This window comes from Haliaeetus leucocephalus, unplaced genomic scaffold (genome assembly GCF_000737465.1).
Source record: "Haliaeetus leucocephalus isolate CR32 unplaced genomic scaffold, Haliaeetus_leucocephalus-4.0 Scaffold325, whole genome shotgun sequence".
NCBI classification, from domain to species: Eukaryota; Metazoa; Chordata; class Aves; order Accipitriformes; family Accipitridae; genus Haliaeetus; species Haliaeetus leucocephalus.
In genome coordinates, this window is record NW_010972761.1 from 30,159 (window position 1) to 38,347 (window position 8,189).

The 8,189-nt window shown below is 67.9% G+C and overlaps 1 protein-coding gene across 1 annotated transcript in view; it reads right to left on the bottom strand.

Annotated features, from left to right (window-relative positions):
• STAG3 (stromal antigen 3) overlaps positions 1 to 8,189 on the bottom strand; it is a 9,874-nt gene that overhangs the window by 969 nt on the left and 716 nt on the right. The window contains exons 2-28 of the mRNA XM_010571412.1: positions 7,993 to 8,086; positions 7,797 to 7,913; positions 7,550 to 7,646; positions 7,370 to 7,446; positions 7,095 to 7,299; positions 6,857 to 7,008; positions 6,706 to 6,779; positions 6,412 to 6,535; positions 6,239 to 6,337; positions 6,091 to 6,170; positions 5,768 to 5,875; positions 4,791 to 4,890; positions 4,607 to 4,718; positions 4,056 to 4,159; positions 3,902 to 3,991; positions 3,730 to 3,819; positions 3,173 to 3,373; positions 2,707 to 2,777; positions 2,307 to 2,394; positions 2,145 to 2,225; positions 1,968 to 2,060; positions 1,717 to 1,897; positions 1,513 to 1,640; positions 1,333 to 1,434; positions 866 to 1,011; positions 656 to 784; positions 251 to 435 (exon numbers count right to left, since the gene is read on the bottom strand). Of these exons, the coding sequence (XP_010569714.1) occupies positions 251 to 435; positions 656 to 784; positions 866 to 1,011; positions 1,333 to 1,434; positions 1,513 to 1,640; positions 1,717 to 1,897; positions 1,968 to 2,060; positions 2,145 to 2,225; positions 2,307 to 2,394; positions 2,707 to 2,777; positions 3,173 to 3,373; positions 3,730 to 3,819; positions 3,902 to 3,991; positions 4,056 to 4,159; positions 4,607 to 4,718; positions 4,791 to 4,890; positions 5,768 to 5,875; positions 6,091 to 6,170; positions 6,239 to 6,337; positions 6,412 to 6,535; positions 6,706 to 6,779; positions 6,857 to 7,008; positions 7,095 to 7,299; positions 7,370 to 7,446; positions 7,550 to 7,646; positions 7,797 to 7,913; positions 7,993 to 8,086 (3,128 nt within the window). The remainder of the gene's footprint in view (positions 1 to 250; positions 436 to 655; positions 785 to 865; positions 1,012 to 1,332; positions 1,435 to 1,512; positions 1,641 to 1,716; positions 1,898 to 1,967; positions 2,061 to 2,144; positions 2,226 to 2,306; positions 2,395 to 2,706; positions 2,778 to 3,172; positions 3,374 to 3,729; positions 3,820 to 3,901; positions 3,992 to 4,055; positions 4,160 to 4,606; positions 4,719 to 4,790; positions 4,891 to 5,767; positions 5,876 to 6,090; positions 6,171 to 6,238; positions 6,338 to 6,411; positions 6,536 to 6,705; positions 6,780 to 6,856; positions 7,009 to 7,094; positions 7,300 to 7,369; positions 7,447 to 7,549; positions 7,647 to 7,796; positions 7,914 to 7,992; positions 8,087 to 8,189) is intronic.

Sequence of the window (8,189 nt, forward strand, 5' to 3'; positions counted from 1 at the left end):
CGGCGGGGGGGCGCCCCCCCCACAGCCCCCCCCCCCCCCCCCCCCCCGCCATCTCTCAGTTTCCTGCCCCACAGTGCCCCTCGCTCTGTACTGGGGAGCCTCAAACTGGTCCCAGCCTCTGGCCAGGGTCCCCACAGCGAGGGACGGAGCAGGGCAAGCCCCCCCCAGCCCTGCACAGCCCAGTCGGGGTGCTGGGGGTGGCATGGCCCCCAGCGTGCAGGGTCCCCCCTGGGCTCAGCCCCCACCTCACCATCTATGCGGGGTCTCTTGGCAGCGGAGCCGGGTGGGGGGCGGGGGGCTGTGCTGTGGCTGTTCACTGAGCCCCTCTCCTCCTGTGGCTGCAGGGAGTTGCGGTAGGTGACAAGGGACGGCCATGGCACGTCCTGTGGTGCCAGCCACCGCTGCTCCTGGTAAATCTTCTCCAGGTAGGCCAGGCTGTGGGGGGACAGGGGACATGGTGGGTGACATGGCACCAGGGACCTGTGGGGTGCTGGGGGATCCCACGTGATGTTGGGGGATGCCACATGGCCCCTGCAGACCCCACATCAGCCCCAAGGACCCCAAATAGACCTTGAGGACCCCCCATGGCCCCTCAGGACCCAAATGGGACCCCACCAGCGTCCGGGGATCCCGCACCCCCCCCCCCCCCACTCACAGCAGGGCCTTGTCGGGGCGCAGCAGCCGCGGTGAGAACTCACTCAGCACCTCAAGGAAGGGCAGGTTGAGGGGTGGCAGTCCCGGCCCCGGGCCCGGGGGCTCCTGGAAGGCGAACTGGATCCCCTCCCTGGCCAGGGCAGAAGGATGAGGCAGGAGGCTGAGCCCCGGCCTGGCCCCCCGGCCCCCCAGGCCCCCCAGCCCCTCGCACTTGTGCATGCTGAGGAGTGCCGGGCGGTTGCGGAGCTGCTGGAGGCTGAAGAGGAGGGAGAAGCGCCGTGCCAGATCCCGGATCTCCAGGAAAGCCTCGGCCGCCCGGATTTCAGGGCCCTGCTGCAGCAACAGCTCCGTCATCAGCTGCTCGGGGGGGGACAGAAGGTCAGTGCAGGACCCCTTGGAGACACCCAGATGCACCTGGGTGCATCCCCCCAGGAGCTTCCTGGATGCCACCCACCCTCCTAGAGTCTCCCAGACTCACTCCCAGAGGCTCACGGACCCCTGGACCACTCCAGAGACGCCCCCCCAAACCCTGTCCACATCTCTTGGAGCCTTGCAGACCTCCCTAGAGCAGTCCAAAGACCCCTAGACTCCCCTGGAGACCCGCTGGATTCCCCAGAGACCCTCAGAGCCTCCTGGGCAACCCCGAGGATCCCCAGAGGCCCCCAGCCAATGCTGTACCTGCTGCAAGCTGAGCAGCAGGGTGCGAGCCCACTGCTGCCGGTCGATCTGCCGGGTGCAGTTCAGTGTCTCTTTGATGATGTCCCCGTAGTCGCTGTAAAACTGAGGAGGAGGCGACAGGGCCTGATGTCCCCAAGCCGTTGCGGGGCCAGCAGGACAGGCCTCCTGCGTGCCCCCTACCTTGGCGTAGTGCTTGAAGACATCGGAGGCAGCGCTGAGCTCCAGCACGTCATAGATGATGAGTTTGCAGAAGCCGGCCAGGAGCACCCGGCGCTGGTGCAGCTCCTCGATGTGGTTCTCGCTGTCCTCTGCGGAGACGGGAGGGGACAGTGGGGGGGACAGGCATCCCAGGGGACGCCTCTGGGATGCACGGAGGGGACTTACCCATAGCCGAGAGCTCCTCGTGGCTGCAGGCATGGTGGAAGACGTGGTCCATGAGGAAGGCGGCCAGCTGGGACTGCAGCCCCGCGTCAGGCAGCAGCACCAGGGGGGCCAGCGCCTCCCGCCCATCCCGCGGCAGCTGGGGCCCGAACACCAGCAGCAGGTCGCTGAGCACCATGAAGGCCTGAGGACACAAGGACAGGCTCAGCGCCAGGCCCGACACCCCCTCCACATCCCCCCCAGCGCCTGCGTACCTGCTCCCGAACGCCAGCGTCCACATCGGACAGGCAGCTCTGGCACAGCGAGCAGAAGGAGGTAACTCTGGTCTTCAGGCTCTGCAGCTGCTCCTGGGCAGGGGGATGCGGTCACCTTTAGGGACACAGGGGCCGCCCCAAGTTGTCCTTGCAGCTGTCGCCATGCCATCCACTCACCTGGGGCACATCAGTGCTAGGCAGCCGTGAGAGCTCCCAGAGGATGTGGAAGTGGAGGCAGGTGATGGCAGGGACAAGGACCTGCAGGGGCAGATGCGGGCAAGGGATGGCCGCGGTGCTGAGGAGCCCCGCCACGTCCCCGCTGCATCCCCAGGGCAGTACCTGCGGGGGCACCTCGCCCGTGTCCAAGGCACGCTGCAGGAGCTGGGTGCAGGGCTCGAAGAGCTGCCAGGGCGTCAGGTCGTGGGCGCTGCAGGGACAGAGTGGCATCAGCAGGGCGAGGGGAGATGTGGGGCAGGAGGCAGGATGCTGGGGGACATAGGCACGGGGAACAGATGGAGCAGGGGACACAGAGGGCCAGGGACAGGACGCGGGATGCCACTGCACAGGGACATGGAGAGCACATGGGGCAGGAGGGAGGGTGCCAGGGACACACAGGGCAGTGGGACAGGATGCCACAGGAGAGGGCACAGGGAAGGCACGTGGAGGGGGACGAGGACACTGGGGGACCCCTGGGGACACAGGCGGAGCAGTGGTGTGGCCCCCACGGTTCCCCACTCACTTGAACAGGATGGAGATCCTCTTCAGTGTGGCCGCCATGCTGTACACTTCCTCCTCGTCCAGGGACGAGGCCTGGGCAGGGCCCGGGGTTGGGGACACCCCACACAGGGTTAGGGATGCTCCACGCGGAGTTAGGGACCCACGCCAGGCTGGGGACACCCTGCTCCCCATGGTCCCTTGCCAGCTCCCCAACCAGCACCTCCCAGACCGGCTCTTCCCCGCTGATGCCCCATCCCTGCCCACGCCGCCGCTGTCCCTACAGGTCCTGGTCCCTCTCCTGTCCCTGGCCCTGTCCTGCCTCCGGGTCCCTGTCCCTAGCCCTATCCTGGAGTCTGAGTCCCTGTCCTGGAGTAGCCTGAGCAACATCCCAGGCTTCAGGTCCATGTCCTGATCTTCAGGTCCCTGTCGTGACCCCAGTGGTCCCCAGCCCTGTCCCAGACTCAGGGTCCCTCTCCCATCCCCTCTACCTGAAGCAGCTCGGTGACCTCCTGGTGGAACTTGTCGGCCAGCTGGTCGGCAAGGCGGCTGCGCACCAGGTCCCCGCGGCCGTGCAGGGTGAGCTCAGGGTCGCAGAGCGCGTGGAGCGCGCGGCACGCAGCCTCCAGCACTGCCTGCCCCGTGTGCTTCTCCACTACCTCCTGCAGCTGCCCCAGCACCAGCTCCAGGTGCTGCGGGGAGAGGGGGCTGTGGGAAGGACAGGGACACGCCGCCTCCCCAGGGATGAGGGTCAGGGACCCTCCCATCGGGACAAGGGGACTTGCAGCCTCCTTCAGGGAGGTACGGCCCCCCCCGCCCCCGAGAGGATGAGGACAGCTGTGGGCCCCCAAGGGGGACAGAGACAGCCCCTTGATGGGGGGCACAGGCACACGGCCTCCCAATGGGGATGGGGACACAGAGCATCCTGAAGGGGACACCTGGGGGACCCATCGGCATCCCATCCCTGCAGCCCCATTTCCCAGGGGCAGACTCGCTCTGCCCCAGCCCCAGGGGGCCGGATCCTGCCTGAGGGGCAAGGGAGCAGCACCTTCTCCAGCCGCCCAGTGCAGTATATGCTGAGGTCGAAGCAGCGCAGCACCTCCAGGAGCGGAGCCGCCTTCTCAGCATCAGCTGAGAACTGGGGAGGGGTAGTGGGGGAGGAGGGTCAGTGCCGACCCCCCAAGGTCCTCAGGGGTGGTGGGGAGCCCTGTCCCCCTCACCTTGGCCAGCAGCTGGGGCAGGGCTGGGATGAGGCAGTGGGTGAGCCGGGTTCTCTCCTCCGCCTGTGCCTTGCGCTCCCGGGCTGAGGGCTGGGGGCAGAGAGGGGGCTCAGGGCGGCCCAGGGGGCCCCAGCCCCCTCCCCAGCCCCGTTACCTTCTTGGCCAGGCTGCGGCCCACTGGGGGCTGCCCCTCAGCCGCCTGGACCACGCTGGCTGCCAGGATCTCCACCAGTGCCTTCTCCTGCCGGTCTGCCAGGCCTGGTGGGGGGAATGAGGGGGCCGGGGTGCGGCCCGGCACCCCCTTTGATGTGCCAGGAGGTCCCAGGGCACCCCAACAAATCTCAGTATGTCCCCTGACCACCCACCAGTGCCCCAGCAATGTCACAGTACAACCCAGTAACGTGCCAGCATGTCCCCGTATGTTCCAGCGATGCCCCAGCGCCTCCCCATCACATCCCAGCATCTCCCAGGGATGTCCCACAGCAAAGCCCGTGTCTCCCAGTGATGTCCCAGTATATCCTAGTGCATCCCAGCATCTCCCAGTGTGCCCCAGCAACATCTCTGTATACCTCAAGGGTGTCCTAGGGTGTTCCAGTGTAGCCTACTTGGTCCCAGCGACACCCCAGCATATCCCAGTGTCTCCCACTGACATCCCAGCATATCCCAGTGACTCCTCTGTGATGTCCCAGCATGGTAGTGCCATACCCTTGGTGGGTGACTCCTCCAGCAGCAAAGTGCTGATGGTCTCCCAGTCCCTCAGGCGGGGCCCAGCGCAGTCCCACAGGCTATCCACCAAGTAGGCTGCATGCTCGTGGAGCTGGGGACAGGGGACCATCACAGTGCGCAGGGTACCCCCCCGCCCTCCCAGGCACCCTGCAGCCGCTCTCACCTCGCTCTCGATGAAGAAGGCCAGAAGCAGCCGGAAGAAGGTCCTGTTGTCCCCATCACGAGATGGCTCCCTGCCCGCCCCTCGCTGGGGGTCCAGCAGCCTGGGGATGTGCGCGCAGGGTCACACAGGGGTCCTGTGTGCCCACGCTGGGTGTGGGGGGGGGCAGAGCCCCGGGGGGGGACACAGGGATGCCAACTACCTGAGCAGGACGTACAGGGGAGAGTGCCCCAAGGGACAGAGACATGGGGGTCCCACTTAGCCCCTGCTCTGGGGACAGAGCCGGGGGACATGCAGGGACCAGAAACCCAAGGGACAGAGATGGGGGACCCAGGTACCCCCTGCTCTGGGGCCAGAGCCCCAGGGGACACAGACACGGGGGTCTCCCCGGCCCCCGCCCTGGGGTGGCACCCGAACCCTGATCCCCCGGGGACAGGGAGGACCCGGGCCGCCGCCGCGCGCAGCTGCCGCCGCCCCAGATGTGCGGGGGAACGGGGCCGTGACAAGCCCGGACACCGCCACTGCCAAGAGCCGCCAAGGCCTGCGCCGAGATAAACACGGCGCCGCCGGCCTCCTCTCCGCCGAGCGCGCCAAGGCTGGCGCAAGAGCACGAGCGTGCGAGCAGGACGCGCGGCTGGGGCGCCGGGCAGCTGACCCAGCGCGTGCTGGGCTCGCGCTTGCCCTGCAGCGACCCCGGGGCCGGATACAGCTGCCTCAGGCCCCTTTCCCATTAAGGACGGCACCAACGAGCCTGGGACGAAGGTAGCCTTTCGGCTGGCCTCCGCCGGCCGCCTGCCAGATGCTCCCCACGGCGGAGCGGGGAGGAAATTGAGCCTGACTCAGGGTTTGGCAGGCAGAAAATGCTCGGCTTTTTGTGTGGGCTGCAGCCGGATGCCGGCAGCTCTGGTGCCGGGCAGGGGTGGGCTGGGGGCCAGTCCCTGGCATGGGACGGGCTGTGCCCGGCACTGGCCCTCATTCACCTGCGGTAGAGGAAAAGCCCGGCAGCAGAGGCCAGCGCCCGGCTGGATACGTAGACCACGGGGTAGACGCTCTGGCAGTCCTCCTCTGTCAGCACCTCCTCCGTGTTCCTGCGCATGCGGAATGGTGGGGGTGCCCGCTCCTCCTGTTCCCCAGCCCTGTGCCCCTGTCCCTGTTCTTGCTGTGGGGCCATGTCCCCAGGGCCCTGCATATGCAGCACCTGCACCCTGTCCCCCGGGTGCCCTCCAGCCCCATCGTCTGTCCCTGCTCTCACTGGAGGACCCTGTGCCCCCATGTCCTCCCTCAGCCCCGGCCCCGCACTCACTCCAGCATCAGCGTCAGCAGCTTCACCACCTCCACAGCCACGTCCGGTTCCTTGTCGAGCACCATGGACACCATGCGGGTCTGGCGAGGGGGATGCGGTCGGTGACACCCTGCAGGGACCCGGGGGACCCCCGTGGGCCCCTGCTCACCTTGAAGCGGCTGGTGAAGAGCTCCATGTGGGCGGCCGTGTCCCGGTGGCAGTACAGCCCCTGCAGCGCCTTCACGCACTGCAGGCGCACCTCCCGCTGCTGCAGGGACAGGGGCTGTCAGCAGGACCCCTGGCCGGGCCCCATGGCCCCCAGCCCCCCAACCCTGGCCCCACCTTGTCATGCAGGGTCCAGCCGATGTACTTGAGGTAGCCATCGGTGAGGAAGGAAGCTGTGTAGCTCTTCATCCACGTCCCCAGCTCTTCCATGCAGATGGCCCGGATCTCGGGCACCACGTCTCTGCCATGCGTGGCACCGCCCAGGCTCACGCCACGGTCCCCGGTGGTGCCACATACCCATCCCCACACAGCTCCCACCTGCCCTCCCAGCCCGGCCACACCACGGTCCATGCCCCTTCTCCCCAGTCATGAGACCCCCGTCCGCTCCCGAGCTGGTGGGCCAGCCCCGACCTGTAGCGGTGCACGAAGATGCCCTTGAAGATGGCGTTCATCATGTTCTCAATCTCCTCCTGCTGCTCCTGGAGCTGGGGGGACGCATCGGGGCTCAGACGGGGCCCGGCCCCCCACTGTCGCTGCCCAGCGCCCTGCTGCCGATGCTCACCTCCCGGCGCTTCTCCAGCAGTGCCTCCAGCTTGTCGGTGGCCTGGCGCCCAGGCCCCTTGCTCCGCTCAGCCTCATACTGCCGCTGGTTGTTCTCCTGGTGAAGGCTCACACCCAGCGCCACGTTCACCAGCGCCGTCATCAGCTTCATGGCTGGGAGGGCAGCACAGTGGGAGCAGGGAACCCTGTGGGGAGCCTGTGGGGAGCCCGTGGGGAGCCCCCCCTGGGCAGCTGCCTACCTGCCAGGGTGCTGGTGTGGCGGAAAGCCCGCACCTGGGAGTCGGAGAGGCCGGTGAGCAGGGAGATGAGGGCGTCCATCAGGAACTCATCGTAGACAACACTGTACTGGCACTGCCGCACCACTGCTGCCACCAGCTCGCAGAAGGCGGCTCGGAAGCGGCGCCAGGGCTGGGTGCCCAGAGAGAGCGGGTACTCAGCCGAATCCTGTGGGAGACAGGGGTGAGCAGGGCTGCCCACCGGCCCTGCTGCCAGCACCCCCGTGCCCGCCCAGCACCTCCTCAAACTTCTCCGTCAGCTGCTGGATGATCTCCGAGTTCTGCAGGTGCCTGAACATCTTCAGGGTCACCACGCCTGCCGGGGGACCCAAGGGTGAAATGGGGGTCCCCAGCCTGGGGTGCGGGCCCCATCAGCAGCACAGAGGGGACAGAGCACCTGGTAGGGACCCCCTCCCCACCTCTGCAGCCACAGGAGCGGATGATAAAGTTCACGAGCTCCAGGAACCCTGTCTCACGGTCCTGCTTATAGGTCTCCAGCCAGTCATCCACCACCGTCTGCAGGCACAGGACAGCCGGCATCAAACAGCTGCTGGCTGGGGACACCCGAGTCCCCTGCTCAAGGCGCATGTGGCCCCCCGTGTCCCTTCATCCCGTGCGCAAGCCGGCTGGGGCTCCCTGGGCTGCTGCGTGTAACCTGTGGGTTACCTCGACGGCGATCTTGGCCGACCTGACGGCCTCAAAGAGGGTGTTTTGCTCCGGGTTGCTCACGGCCAAACTGCTCCCGTCCCCACTGGGCTCCCTCCTCCGGGGACGCTTCGAGACCTGGCGGAAGGGGACACGGTGGAGGTTTGGAGCAGCCCCGGGGCAGGGGACACGGCCAGAAGGGGAGGGCAGGACGTACGGGGCCGCGGCTCTGTGCCCGGCGGGGTCTCCGCTTGCGGTGCAGCCGCAGCACGTCCTCGAAGTCGCTGCCAGAGTCACCGCTGCTGAGGTCCCTGTGCAGACGGTGGCGGTGGGGTGCAGCCAGGGGCCGGCCGGGCCCCTGCCCCCCCAGCCCCCCCCCCCCCCCCCCCGCCGGCAGGGGCCGGGGGGGGGGGG